Here is a 15,332-nt window from a genome sequence, read left to right as displayed (position 1 = left end):
AATATCGAATAACATAATTACAGTGTTATATTACCTTGGCAAAATCGATATTCGTTCGCACAGTTCTGTAATGAAGACCCTGCAACGGTCTGGAATTATTACCGAGGGGCGCTTTCGGCGTAGTGGAAGGGCCTTGCATTAATTTCCTTAGGGCGTACAGCTAATGACAGAGATAATGCACATCGTGAGAATAATGCGATTCGTTGATCGATCCGATGAAACTATCACCGTCTTATCGTCTCGCGTTTGTTGCTTTCCGATGATCCGATTACGATTGCGCGAGACACGCGAGTCTGTTCCGCGATTTTGTTCCGGGACGGAAAAAAAATATATTGCGTGAAAAAAAAAAAAAAATGGGCAACGATAGATCGCCGATGTGTTTACCTCTCGTGCCGTGATGTAAATCGGTTTGTTGAGGATCAACCACACGGCCGTTTCCCAACATCCCGGATGCGTTGTACTGCCCTCGTAAGTCATGTAACCGGTGGTATCCGGAAGAAGGCTTTTCAGAGACAGGTAGCGGACAGGTGCGGTGGCACCTGAAATATAAAATATTGGGTAAGAGCTAGTTACGGAGTGCTATTTGGGTATCAGTACAGATTTCGTTATCTCGCTCGCGAAATGAGATTTGTCACGCAATGATATAATTGGACAAGCCCGAGTATAATATCGATTAGCGAGTTTGCTCACTAAAGCTATCCAAAGATTCCAAGAATACAAGGTGAAATTACTTCAAACCAAAGATCAGAGATCAGTTAGCGATAATTTTAAGGCTCTTAGAGAGATTTTGAAGAATTAAATGCCTTTAAAAGTTTAATTAGACATTAAGATTTCTGATAAGAGATCGTAAAAGAGAAATGTATGTACTTCAAGATTAAGAGATTCAGATGAAGAAGCAGGAGATTAAAGGACGGTGTTAATGCAGTTGGCCTGCGCGAGTTCTGTACATTATGCAGAATGCTAACGATAAACCGGAAGCGAAATTATAGATAACAATCGCGCGAGAAATATCTGATAAACAAAATTCGTGATCAGATGAGATACTTGACGTATTTAATTATGCATATTTTTTAGATCGGTTCTAAAAAACATATTTGAGATTCTCACGTGATAAGAAAGACATGGCAACAGATATTTTCGAGTAACTTTGCTTGCACATCTCCAAGAAGCGTTAAACGAAATGTAATACCAAGTTATTTCAAAATAATTGTATAAATAATTGTATAAATTAATTAGACAAGTGTTTATACGACCAAACTGGCAATTTATTGTTTGATTGTTCTATCACAACGTTTCGACCATATGATTTTGGTCCTTATCAAGTGAAAGTTATAATTAAAAAGTAGAAAGAGAAAAATCTCTTTTTTTCTCTTTCTACTTTTAAGATTTTTCTCTTCCTACCTTTCAATTATAACTTTCACTTGATAAGGACCAAAATCATATGGTCGAAACGTTGTGATAGAACAATCAAACAATAAATTGCCAGTTTGGTCGTATAAAGACTTGTCTATTAATTTATCTACTGGCGACATTTAAAATGTTAAAAATTAAACATAAGAATTGTATAAATGTTAAGATTGTGTGCCAGAAGATTAAGGGAGAGGCTGGGAAAGGCATCATACTGACATGTAAGCTTATTAAATAAAATATTCTACTTTTCCTCTGAATCCCTAGTAAATGGTTATTTTCCACCCTGTATATCAAGGCAAAGCGTTCAGTCGCTACGAATTATTCCGTCTTCATAGACGCTTCCATCGCCCTTTGACACTCGACTCGGTCGCAAAAATTCAATAACCATTTCAGAGAGCAACATTCCTATAAATTCAACCGATTACTCACTCGCGTGCAAAACGAGCCTCGTATTACTTTTATCGATAACAGACGCGTATGCGGATTTATAGAAGGTCATGAAGCGTAAAAGGCGTCGCTCTTCGATACAAATGCTTCGCTGCAAGGAATCCACGACGGCGATACCATTCGACGCGAGACCATTTTCGTGTAGGCGGACGAAACTATTCGCGATTGAATTCGCACGAACCAACCCGCCTTTGAACTTTTGGCATTCGGGAGGTAGGCCGGAAAAACAAAGATGAATCCGGAAAAGAGCGACAAACGAGGAAAAAGGAACGAAGCAAGCCCCCGTGGCACGATTCGTGCCGCACAAACATACGTAAATCGTGTAGAAAACGGCCATATATATGTTATGTGCAATTTATGTACGCAGTATTCCTGTACACACATCTACTCGTACAGAGAAATGCTGACACGCACCCATAACTTGGTCATGTGTACAGTAAAATTTAAGCTTCCGCTGGTAAAAAGTAATAAAGACGCAATTCTAAGCTTAATAACGATGTGTTTATGAGTTCTTCAATCTTTTTCGTAATTCACCTCGCGAGAGCATTATCGGCAAATGTCATTTCCATTGAGATAATGGTATTGCACTTAAGCCGTAATGCTCTCGCAGTAATAATGCAGCCGCGTTGCTTTTGCATATTCAGGCAGTTATAATTTCGAACGCGTCGTGTAAATGTATCATATAACCTGTAGTAAATAGTAGAATTACACAAGAACAAGCAATATGCGACTCGCTTGTAAGCCGTCACTCCGCAAATATCTGCATCTCATGCAGAATGTGTATACCTAATGCATTATGCACTACCCTCGCATAACTTTCCATCGACAGCGGCGGACTTGCGCGTTTCAGCCATGAGCTGCCATTCGCAAACACAATTATACTTAAACAAACATGATTATTATTAGACGTGAGGGAATTTGTAATATGAAAAAATCACGAAGTGATATGAACATTTTTTGAATATAGATAGTTCAAAAAATATTAATTCTTTCCCCAAATATTTTAAGTACATTTAAAAGAGTGTATTGAATACAAAATTCTTTGAATATTGAATAAAACAGTAATACAAATAGAAAAAAAAATCGGAGACGACAAAATTAACGGCGGCAGCGAGAATATTTGTAATTGTAATTAAATTAAATATTTATACGCGAATTTGTATAAACATTTTTTTTAAATAGTTCAAAAAATATTCTTTTTCCAAATATTAAAAGTACATTTGAGAGCGTTTTTAATACAAAATTCTTTGTATATTGAAATTTGAATATTGAAAAGAGATTAATGCGAGTAGAACAAAAAAAATCGAGACAATGAGATTAAAAAAGGACGGAAGCAGCAAGAACATTTGTAACTGTAATTTAATTAAATATTTATACGCAGCCATGTCGATTTTGACGAATGAGGGCATCGCGCGAAATGAATGTTTCGAGCACCATCCGAGATATGCGTCGACGGAATTTACTCTTGAAGAGAGCGAGCGATGGGTTTCGAGTGTATACATATATACAGTAGGATGCGCGCCGTTCGTAACCGCCACGAACGTCCCGAAGTGATTTGTATCTTTCCTACGAAACGTGCGCGGGGCGAAATCCAGCGTAAAAGGTCATCATTTCAGAATGCGCGGTGAAAATAAATCTCTCGCTCCGTGAACGACGCTCACACGCGCCGGGGGCTCGTATTTATCGGACACCGGGTGGTATGTTACCGCGCAAAACCTTCGATTCCGTTCGAGTATCTCCTCCCCGTGTCTTTTTTTTTTGCATATATATCGATCGTTTTTTTTTTTTTTTTTTTCCTTCAGTCGTGAAAATTACACCTACAGCCAGATGAATCGTTTATGTAATCGCCAAAATCCCTTCGGCATTTCCGAGACACCGGAAAAGACACTGGTATTCATAGTATACATACGTCTCTCGGGGTACGTACATAAGATTACGCGAATCTCGTTCCGTGGACGAGATGAATCCGGCTTGAACCGAGTCTACACGCCCGCGCCAGTTTATCCACAAATAAAGGGATACATATAATCCATGATAGCGCCGTCCTACGTAGCTAACATCTAAACACGAACTTCACTCGCTCTGCGTATATCCTTCGTATATATATTGTATGTATATATATATATATATATATATTGCGTCTATTTCTTCGAATCCTCGTGACGTCACGTGAGTGTTTATGTTTGTGCGCTCGACCAAGCAGACACAATCCACCATCTATTCGATTTTACGGGACAGTTAAATTTACTTTTCAGATCGTATAGATTACGTGTATTATATGCGCGCTACACCAAATGCCACATCTATCATCTCTCTTTTTGCTTCATCAACATATACATTTACAAGTAAAAATATAACATAAAAACAAGATTCTTGATATTATATGTTCAAGCTTTTCTCTCATTCTCTCTTTTTTCTTATTTTATTGTAGCGAAGAATTAGATGCGCACGTAAATTAAAAAAAATTGGAATACCAGCTGTTAAATTTGAGAGCGCAAAATTTATTAATATATGTATAATAATAAATTGCCTCGCGACACAACACACTTTAAATGCATTTAACGTTCTAACGGGTTGCTTTGAAATAGTAACGTGTGACGATGATATCGTTTCCATGACGAAAGTTCTCCGATGCTACTAGGCTGAGCTCTTCATCAAAATGTCGCTATATATATATATACTCGCCGTCTATTTCTCGTATTGAGCCCGTGACATTAAAGATGGTCGAACGCGCTCTCGCAAATGGCAGATCCGACACAAGGGAGCTGAACGATCCCCCGACCCGAATGTGTCGGGGGTGGCTTCCGACGATATCCCTCGTTCTATCCGCTTCTGGGCCCCATCCCCGCCGAGATATTCTTAGGACGTCGCTATTCAGAAATTGCGATAGCAAAAAGTAGAAGCTGTCAAGCTTCTCTTCAAGCATACGTCGCTAATCTCTTTCCCCTCTCGTGTTGTCCCACCATTTGGTGCTCCCTTTCCGCGCCCTTTCCCCTTTGACGACGAGCACCTACGTCGTCTTACAAGTATTGTGCGTGCGTGTGTGTTTTATTTTTATTTATCGTCGCGTCCTGATTTCATCCCCTTCCGACAAACGAGGTCGGCGAACCGGAGGAGGGGAAATTAAATGGAGCTTGAGGGGGTGAGAGGAAAGAAATCCGGCGAGATGACAAGTAATAATAAGGAGGACGAGGAAATATCAACTGCTTCGTACCGTTTTGCGCCAACGAGACACGTAGGTTGAGCAGGGTTGGGGATGGAGAATGGAAAGGTCCTCCTTGTGATTAATGAAATGCATTAACTCCTTGCCCGAGAAAGAGAGAGGAGCGAGCCTGTGAGAAAAGAGCCCCGCCCCGCTGCTATTGATACATTCTCGCGCATACAAGCGAGATTAAACGAGGCAATGCGGTTTGTATTATATATTGTGAGAACTGCTACACAAGGAGGATCGCATCGCGTAAGTTTTCCCCGCGTCCTCTCCTTTTGACAAAAGTTGAAAATGGATTTTTCCTCAAAAAGCTCGGTGGAAATTTGTCGTTCGCCGCAGTTTTCTCAAACATCGACTTCTGATACGTATACTGATAATACGAGCCGTAAATTAAATTTCCGTTACAAGAAAAGTAGAGGTTTACGCGCGCGCGGAAAGAGGAATTGGAAACTCCATTTTACCAAAAAAATAACTGCCGCATATAAAGGCAAACACGATGAAATGGATGAGCATCGTATTCATATCGATAATCGTTTCTCTCGAAAACAACGTGTTTAAACGAACCAAAATGATTTATTTCACATTTTTTTATTTATCTTTTTTTTCTGGAGAGAAAACTCGCTCCCTCGCGCCAGTTGCACCGTAAATTTACCGGACGCTCCGTATATAATAATAGCCGCATCGAGTCTTGTACGCCGTGAAAGAGCAGCGATTTTCGACATGAAAAGGGGATACGTTCCCGTTTAATAATTCATGGTCGACGCAAATCCGTGCCGACGCGCCATTATCTATTATCGAACCGCGTCTCGGCGGCCGCTCGCGTCGCTGATATTTCCGTCGAGGGTCACACGCACAACACGCGCTCTCTCGCCGGGAATAATGTTCCACGCTCGTCGCGTGGAAGTCGAGTATCGTCGGGAATAATGTGAGGCGCTCTTAGGAAAATTGACCATGCCTAATGGCGCCGGCACACAACCGGCGGGATAATGATGATGACAGCGGCTATAATCGCGATATAAGAACATCCTCCACGCACCTAACGAAAGTCGGCGTTTTGCGTATTTGGATTGCACGAGGATTTGTCGAATTGGTCGATTTTATCGCTACATTAGGATCGTCGATTTCTCGAAACAAGATTCTTGTTTGCCGAGTGATGTAATGCCGGCTTGGGGCTGAGCAAATTCTCGCGAGCTAGTTTATTTATTCCGTCTTGTATCATTTCGAGTGTGTTGTTAAACAAGGACGATGGTATATAATTATTTTCCTTCTTTCTCTCGATTACAGCTCAGTACGGTATGGAGAAATGAATTAGAGAGAAACTATCTCATCAAACAATTGTTATTATTGGACTAAGCATAATAATTAATTTTTTAATATTATTGTTTAGAATTTCTTAAGACCTTTTAATTCAATGATTAATTATTTTTAAATTGAATTTATGACATTTTGACATAATAAAATTATAATAAAACGTTATATAAGAATAATATTTAATAGTTTATTATTTAACAGTTTTGAAAATGTCATTATATACAATTGCGATTAAATAAATAAAATACATTTGTTTATATTTATGCATGTAGAATCCATAATCTGAACTCATAGTAGCTGTTGCACATTTCATATCGGCAAAAACATATTCCGATCTCGAATTGATTTGAAAGTAAGGTAAGCATCATAGTATATCACGTAAACAGCGTGTAGCAACCCCGATATAAAATCTACAACAACATATCGATAAATAATAGCATGTATATATAAGACCACGCTGCACACATAAGCTATCGTTACATCCATCGTATTGGCCATTACACATGATTTTCGTGTCACTGCATTATTTTATAACACTGTAAAGTACGTCATACTTAATACGCGCTTCCTTGTTTAAACATTATAATTATAAACATTGTAATTATAGCTACGAGCATTAATTACAATCCTGGAAACGCTTTTATGGAAGCGTTATACGATTTTAATATATTATTTCTTTGTTATTAGAATATTAATAATATTATAATTTACAGAAAATAAAATATGTGCTATTTAAGTTACTCTATTTTTTTTTATATTTTCAATCATCGTTACATCAGAGCTTGTATCATAGTTCTTAACTTTCCTCGCGCCGTGTGTGAAGAAAACCGAAAAAGTGGATTGCTCCCGGCCCTCTCGGCACAGACAGAGAAAGAGAAAGAAAGAGAGAGAGAGAGAGGTTGGTGTCAGTGTGATAAATTCACTGCCTCCAATTCTTGTAGCCGCGAAAAATATTTCTATCGACTAGGGAGATCGTGGGCGTAGGGGAAAAAGCGAAAAAAAAGGGGAAAAGAGAAAGAGTAAGAGAGAGAAAGAGTGCGATCACGATGCGGCAGGGTTGTGTCGGGAAAGAGAGGGGGAAGGGGCAGCGATGCAACCCCCATGAAAGATAGAAACGTTTCGGGTGAAAGATATCTCGCGCCTCCCAACGGCCAGATCTGCAAACTGGCTTCTGGCGTTTCGTTATATGGCAAAACGCCACGTCTGGTGGGACGGGGTGGGTCGGGAGGGGGATGAAAGGGACGGTTTTGCTACCACCGGTATTGCGACGTTGTGTATATGATTGTACAGCTGTGCGCGAGAGAGACAGGCTGCGAACAAGGGGGAGAGAGAGAGAGAGAGAGAGAAGGAGAGACATGCAGCCTGGATAGTCAAGGGAAAATGGGGGTGTCGGGGGATCAAGACTCCGAAGGGGTTGCGAGAGCGAGCTAGGATGGCAGGGAGGGTAGCTATAAAATACAATTTCAGGGGTGTCGGTTTAATACCACGCATACCGCGCAAATATTTCATCTATTATCTACATTTCGCAGTAGATACGTAGGCATTCGAGCCGGGCGGCTCGTGTAACGGGTGTGCGCGGAGTAAATGGCCGGGGATGTATGTACGTATAGCGGAGCCTAACTGCGAATATTCTCCTCGAGAGCTTCGTCTCCCTCGCACGCGCACTCGCATGCTTGCTCCCTTCGGATTACTACGTCTATAGATCGGAGCATCCCTTTTGTGCGTGCGTGCGTGCGTGCGTGCGTGTATATCGTCGCATAAATCAGCGCATTTCAATTCATCGGTCGGTACAAAAGCCAGCGGTAATCAAGAAATAAGAAGACACAGACATTGAAAGCCTAGATTGACATTAATTACGCGTGTTTATTATACGCGTCTGACGACTTGCGTGAAAATACATGTCTTATAAAGCTGTGGATAGATATTATGCCTCACATCAAAGTTTTAAATCAATGCCAAATATTTTTCAAGAGGAATTTGCATTTTTAAACGTTACGAGCGAAAGACTATTATTTTTAAATCATTTGTTTGCATGTCCTTGCATCCATCGCAATTTTAAAACAATTTACATACGCATTTCAAATATAATACATATTTTAACATGTCATACGTGACAAATGTACGAATACTCGAAATTCACATTTGTCGAGTGAAAATTATTGTTATATAAGGTGTTAATGGACATGCTCCATTGAACAATTTATTCAGATGCAGATTTGATGTAGTGCTTTATAAAAAATGCAGTTGCGATAAAAAATTTATAATTACAATACGCGTATTCGTACGATTATGGAAATTAATGTGCAAGCAAACGATGTGCGCCTCAAAAACACTCAATAAAGCCCTCGATATTTTTCGTCGCGTTTTTCCATTTCATCTGCTCCGATCGTAATTACGGTTGATTATGTCATACGCATTATTGATCAAGGTTTAAAAACGCATTATTCACGAGATCGATTTGTCAGAGAGATCATTGACATTATTATTAATGATACCGGTGAAATCAATTTTGCAGCGAATATTGTGCGCGAATAAGTGAAAAGATACTTACTTTCTCGCGATTCTACATTGTCGTAAAAGCATTATTAATTTTATATTTCAAAGCTACGCAGATTATTTTGCATTGCACTGCACATATACGTGTACTAAATACTCGATATTAAATGTTTGGTGAAAAAAAAAAAATTATTTTACCGCTTCACTCGCGTTACTTAACGCGTCTTTAAAATAAATTTTAAAGAACTCTTCTCTCCTCAATTTCGCCAACTCAAAAAATACGTTTGTGCGTCTCAAAATTGTTCGTGTTGGATAAGAAAATTTTTTTCTAAGATATCATTGTCCTCTCCTCTTCAGAAAAGAACAGAGAGCCATTCGTTATCAAATATTCTGCGCGCCGAGGGAAAAACATGTTTAGCTAATGAAAGGCTCGAGTTAAATAAATTTCCCGCGATGGGGAGACGCAGCAACTATCGTGGGTGCCACACTGTGTGCGCAACGCGATGCCTCTCTCGCTCTCTCGCGGCGCGCGTACACGACAATGGAATACTTAGATCCCCGCTGTTGCGCTCCTCCCCCAACGCGCCATTTTCCATTGTCTTATGATTTATGTTCCCTGGTCGCGGTGTCAACAGGGTATTGATTAAAATACACACATAGCCGTGCCCGGCCGTGCATACAGATTTATGCGCACACCGGAGTATGTGACACCGTCGTCCCTTGTAAATCCCCTCCCCCGCCTTCACCTATACTCCCAATACTCGCCGAGAGCGTGGATCGTGTTAATCGTGTAAAAAGCGCTAGGCACGCTTCCAGGTCGAATCGTTTAACGAGGGGCGACTCTTATACGCGGGGTACCCCCGCGACCGAAGTCCCTCGGGATGCAACGGAGAGGCGCATCGGTCTCTCGCCACCTTCCTCCCTCCCTCCCTCCCGTGGCTCAACGCATCCCCGAGAATACTTGGTCGTAAAGTTTATTTTCTTCCTCGTCGAGCAATGCGACCAGCCGTGGTATTCGCCGAATTATGCCACGCAAGTTGAAGACGTTCTTGTCGCTCTCGGCAGCGCAAACGGCGGATGCAAATCGCCGAGAGAGTTGCTTCCGGCGCATATGGAACCTGGAGCGGAGAGAGATATAAGGGAGTCGTATTTCGATTTTACATCGGGGCGTAATTTGCGTCTCACTAAGCGTCAAACGAGGATTGCCTCATGCAGCTATTCGTTTAATTTTAATTTATCATAAGAGAGCGAGAGAGAGAGAGAGAGAGAGAGAGAGAGAGAGAGAAGTCATTAATTCATCAAGACAAGTTGTGAAAAATCGCAGATCGCAATGATATGGAATATATCGCGGATAATGATTCGATTCACGCTCGAGTGTAACGCGTGTTATCGGGGGGCTTTGACAATGCTACGATTTCCTTCCACTTCGGTGTTTCGCATAGTTCAATAAACCATAACTGCATAAATGTTTGTCCTATCTATGCATACACAGTGATATGAAAACGATAAAATTAGTAGATAGAGTAAACGAAATTGTGTGCTGTGAATGAAATTATTATAGCTATTATTATGTAGCTATTATTTTATAATTATAAATTATTATTACAATTATTATAGCTATTATATTATATAATTCTCTATATTATTGTACTCTTTTAGAAAATAGGTATAGCGATTATGAACAGAGAAAATGAAATGAATATTTCTTGTGTATATCGCCTATTATTATTGAAAAGCATTGCAAAATATTTCGAATTTTCACATAGTAATATTTTTTTTTTTTTTCTTCTTTTCAAAAGAGATGTACACTAATTACTCTATGGCAATTAGAAAGCTGGAAATTTATTAACTACTTGTCTAGCAACATTGTTTCGCTTACTTAAATGCTCACGGGAAAGCATCGCTGTAAGTAATTTGCACCGTTGGTTCGCGTTTTCTTCATTACTCTTACTCTCCGCTAAAATGTTCCCTCGTTATTCATACTCACGCGCCGTTTCTTTTTGCTCCTTGTCATTCTTAATGGAAAGCATACTTATAATTCACGATTTGTATTACGATACAAATAATTTTTCATCAAGCGCATAAGAAAAATGACTTTCGGGATATCATTTCTTTAAAGAGAGTCTCTATGTACGATTCGCGAATAAATTCTCAAAGATGTTTTACTTACAAACACATCGACTGTAATAAATAATATCCCAAAGTTCAAAGTTTAAAGATACATAACGGATCCCGTTATTAACGACTGTTTGAGCGGCTCCGGGAAAGCGGAGTGTCCATTACTTATTGTTAGTCAATGGAATCGAAAAAAAATTCACACACACACACACACACACACACACACACACACGCACAGGCATTCTTATATAAATGCCAATCTGAGAAAGAAAAAAGTGCATTCTACCCCATCTCACGACGACACAGACACAAACAACGAAGACGCGTCCGTTGGCGCGAATACTCGTCCGTTGACGAAGTGACTCTTTATCTTAAGAGAGTCATTTTGCCCCTTCGCCTTTTCCTCTCCGTAGGAGGTTTTTCTCTCGACTCGGCGACTCGAGTGCCATCCACCGTCGTCTCCGCCGCCTCTTAAGCTTCACTCGGATATCGCCGGCAGAAAACCGACACACTCTTCTCTCTCCCTCTCTCCCTCTCTCTCTCTCTCTCTCTCTCTCTCTCTCTCTCTCTCCACACCGACATTTTATTTATTATCCGCAGTTAACTCCAGCGGACCGCAGCATCCGGCCAAGCTTTCGAAGCTCGACTGCCGCGAATATCTGATGCGTGAAACCGCGTATCTCTCCCTCTGGGATCTGCCTGCATTGCATTCTTTAAAAGAGACGACCGGTCTTTTGAGGGCGACTAATTGCAGCTTCGTCTTTCAGGACTTCTAGCCGTGTCGGATGAGCCGAGATTTTCGGTTACCGTCGATACTAGACACTTTTAGCTCGGAGAAACCTTCTGCATTTGACCCCTTTAGATGTCTTTGACCCGAGTAAGTTTTATGAGGGCGTTCGCGATCGGTCGTATCGGCATTTACGATCGACGCGATATCGGTGTTTAAAAAAAAAAAACTGTAAAAATTTCGTAAAAATGGAGAGAAAAAAATAAATGCCTGAAAAAATGCGAGGCTACGTAAATCTATTTTTGCGGGATATTTTTTTCGGCGACGAGAATGCTTCTTTCGGAGGAGATCTCTCCGCACGAATCTGCGCGAGACAATCGGATATCTCATCATTTTTTCGAAATTTTCTCTTTCAAGTGACGTCACGTACGTATCTGTGTAGATTAGCTGTCAACGCGGGGAGAGAGCCGAGACGCATTTAGGCAATATTGTAGAAAATTAGTATCGAGCTACTGCATTCGAAACTTGTTCAGGATTTACGTTCCGGTGACACAATACGGCGTAGTTACGTCGACTGTCGCCCAGCGTACGATGTAAAAAGCACGAACGCGAGAGCGATCACGAATGGATAATTATTACACGCCGCTTGATTCGTCTCGACGTCAATGACATACCGACTATTCACTGCCGTTCAAAGGAAGCAGAATGTCGGTGCCATTTTGTAAAATGCGCTGAATACGAAATTTTATTCCAAGCCAAGCATCTCGAATGTCTTAGATGTCCTTTACATTATCTGTCAATTTTAGAGCGTCTTACAAATTCATAAATTATTTAATAGTGCAGCAATATGTATGCATAATTTATTTTTATGTCAATTATTTTCTTAATTACTCATAAAATTATTTTATAATCTGAGAATAATAAAATGTGAAAAGACAGGATTTACGTGATTTTTGTCAAGATAAAACTGTGATTAAAATCTCGAGCGTTTAATGTTATCTCAAGATAGTGCAGAAAAGAGGATTACCAAGAGATACCAAGTCAAATGGATACCTTAAAAAAAAAAAAGCGAGCGATGTTATCACGGAAGCCGATGGAACTCCGTTTTACCATTACGATGTTGAAGAAAAAGTTATCACGTCGTCGGACGAGATACAACCGAGCGTGATATTACGCAATAGAGAGGCGAAAGGACGGTGGAATTTCCAGGTTGATTTAGGGAAGCAGCGGAAAAGGAACATTTCACGCTTCCCTTCACCACGGCGCACCACGTGATAGATACTCACCTCGATGTATGACCTTGTTGAACACACTGGTGATGATCTGCAGCTCAGGATTTAACGTATCGCCGAGCTGAAACAGAAAACAGCTTTCTTTGTGTATCCGGCTAAACGACAGTGACAACTCACTACTACACGTGCACTATTCGCGTCGACCGTGTGTCCTTCGCATCTCCTGTCTCTCTCTCTCTCTCTCTCTCTCTCTCTCTCTCTCTCTCTGTCCGCATCCATTCTCTTCGCCTTGATATGTTTTCCATCGATTTCTCATGAAAAGAGGTTGTTCGGTCGCTGCTAAGTGCACCGTATAAAGAGGTGAGGGCAAAGAGTCGTTTCGAAAGTTCTACATTGGGCGCGCCATTAAAGGTAACTATAAAACCCAACTAAACCGACCGCGGACTTTAAAGTAACGATAAATAATAAAAGTTGATCCGGCCACGGATCTGCCGTCGATCAAAAGTTTCGCCGTTTCCCATCCCGTGGGGTAAAATTATCGCCGCCTCTCTTCGTCGCTCCGCGCGTTCCGTAAATAAAGGGTAAACCAGGGGATATAATGATGGACTAAAAAGGAAACGAAATACGATCGCGAATAGAATGGCACAGATATCCAGTGAGGATATTCTTCGGTATATCTAGATCTATGGGTGCTCTCGCGTTAATTAAAATTGTCAATGTTTATGTCACATCAAAAGAAAATATCGTATATAAATCAGGAAATACATTTTATAAATGCATTATATTATGTTTTTATTATAATCCTCCGTTATCTTCTCGTTTAGATGAAATGTACTTTTGCGATAAATGTGCCATCGTTAAAATTTGAAAAATATCACATACGCTGCGAATTCAATGTTTCGAGAGAAAGTTATTGTTAAGAGTTCGCGAAATTAGATTCTTATATGTCTCTCTGACATTTTACGTTTTTCATTATCATTTTATGATACTGCGATTATTAAGGACGGGTATGTCGGGTGATAAAGAAATAGCGTCCATTTTATTTTTCAATCCAGATATATACTTGAGAATTAGACGGGACGTAATAAAGATTCTCAGACTGCGAGAGACGGGCAAGCGGACGTCGACGGTTTAATCTCCATTTAAATTTGTTGTAATAAAGGGACCCTAATCTTAATTATGAGCTAAGAGAATTAATCTCAATGACGGTCGTCCTTAAACGTTCTTAATCTTGTCACTCTGGAATAAAATTAGCCGAAGATTCGCGATAATCATTTTCTAATATTCATTTGATTGAAAGAAAATATTTTTATCATAAGATACGAGAAAAATATTCGAAAACACACTGATTATTTTTCGAATAATCACAAAAACTCAACCACTTCTCCAAAGTAAAAAAAAAAAAAAATACAGATATACAAAATTTTTATTAAAAATAAGAGCATATTTTTTCCCCCTCCGTATCGAAAAAATTAAAATTAACGTAACGTATATTGTCTCTCATTTTTATTTTTTGCTTAAATTAATCTTTTTAATTATACATGCATGCGATCACTTCATTAATCCGCCTTTTTACTTAACGCAGTCACAATGCTCGGCATATATGAAGTGCTGCAAAATCAGCTGCGTTAAATCCCAACGTCGTTCGGGCCAAAGTCTATCTAGTTAAATCCGGTCTGCAATTGCGGGTTACGCCGTCAGCGTGTTGCTACTTGTTTGGCAAATCAAGTGTACACTAATTTGTAATTGTAGCTTCGTAATTTCCGCGGTAGTCAGGCAATAAACAAGCTACAACGACGACGCCCCGTCCTGAAATCGTATCGATCGTGCGCGCGCGCGAGAGAGAGAAAGAGAGAGAGAGAGAGAGAGTCCTGTCCTTCTAGTCTCCCTCGACTGTACTATAGTGATCACAGATAAAGGATATTGCATTAAACCGGTGCAGGGAATAGCCAATACACGACTTCGCGTCATATTATGCAATCCACCCGACGAACGTGGAAAATTAGCAGGTTTGATTCTCTCTCTCTCTCTCTCTCTCTCTCTCTCTCTCTCTCTCTGTTTCCCTCTGGCAACGACACAGAATCCTTCATGTCAACCGAATTTCTCCTTCCGTTTGATAGCGCGTAATTCTCGTCTTTTGTCATTAAATCAGGATGGTACTGACAATCGCGTTAAATTGACGCATGGCGTAATTACGGATCAGTAATTTCCTCGCGGCATGTAAGTGATAAACAACCGATTGTGCTAATCATCACTTGGCTGTATCGATAAGGGATATTTGTCTACTAAATGTAAGGAAATGATGCCTCTATCATACACTGTTACAATCAATTGCGTTAAGTCTTTCACTTTGAAGGAGAGAGAAAAAATTAACTACATATTT

General features: G+C 40.2%; 2 protein-coding genes across 3 annotated transcripts in view; one reads left to right on the top strand and one right to left on the bottom strand.

Annotated features, from left to right (window-relative positions):
- The window catches only part of LOC126848940 (bifunctional methylenetetrahydrofolate dehydrogenase/cyclohydrolase, mitochondrial), a 244,673-nt gene that overhangs the window by 29,652 nt on the left and 199,689 nt on the right, over positions 1-15,332 (top strand). The window lies entirely within an intron of this gene.
- LOC126848942 (carbonic anhydrase-related protein 10) overlaps positions 1-15,332 on the bottom strand; it is a 133,411-nt gene that overhangs the window by 1,951 nt on the left and 116,128 nt on the right. For both annotated transcript variants that reach the window (XM_050590339.1, XM_050590340.1), the window contains exons 6-8: positions 13,004-13,070; positions 385-539; positions 35-160 (exon numbers count right to left, since the gene is read on the bottom strand). In XM_050590339.1, coding sequence (XP_050446296.1) covers positions 35-160; positions 385-539; positions 13,004-13,070 — 348 coding nt within the window. The remainder of the gene's footprint in view (positions 1-34; positions 161-384; positions 540-13,003; positions 13,071-15,332) is intronic.

This window comes from Cataglyphis hispanica, chromosome 4, assembly GCF_021464435.1.
Source record: "Cataglyphis hispanica isolate Lineage 1 chromosome 4, ULB_Chis1_1.0, whole genome shotgun sequence".
NCBI classification, from domain to species: domain Eukaryota; kingdom Metazoa; phylum Arthropoda; class Insecta; order Hymenoptera; family Formicidae; genus Cataglyphis; species Cataglyphis hispanica.
This window is presented reverse-complemented; position numbering and strand designations above follow the sequence as displayed.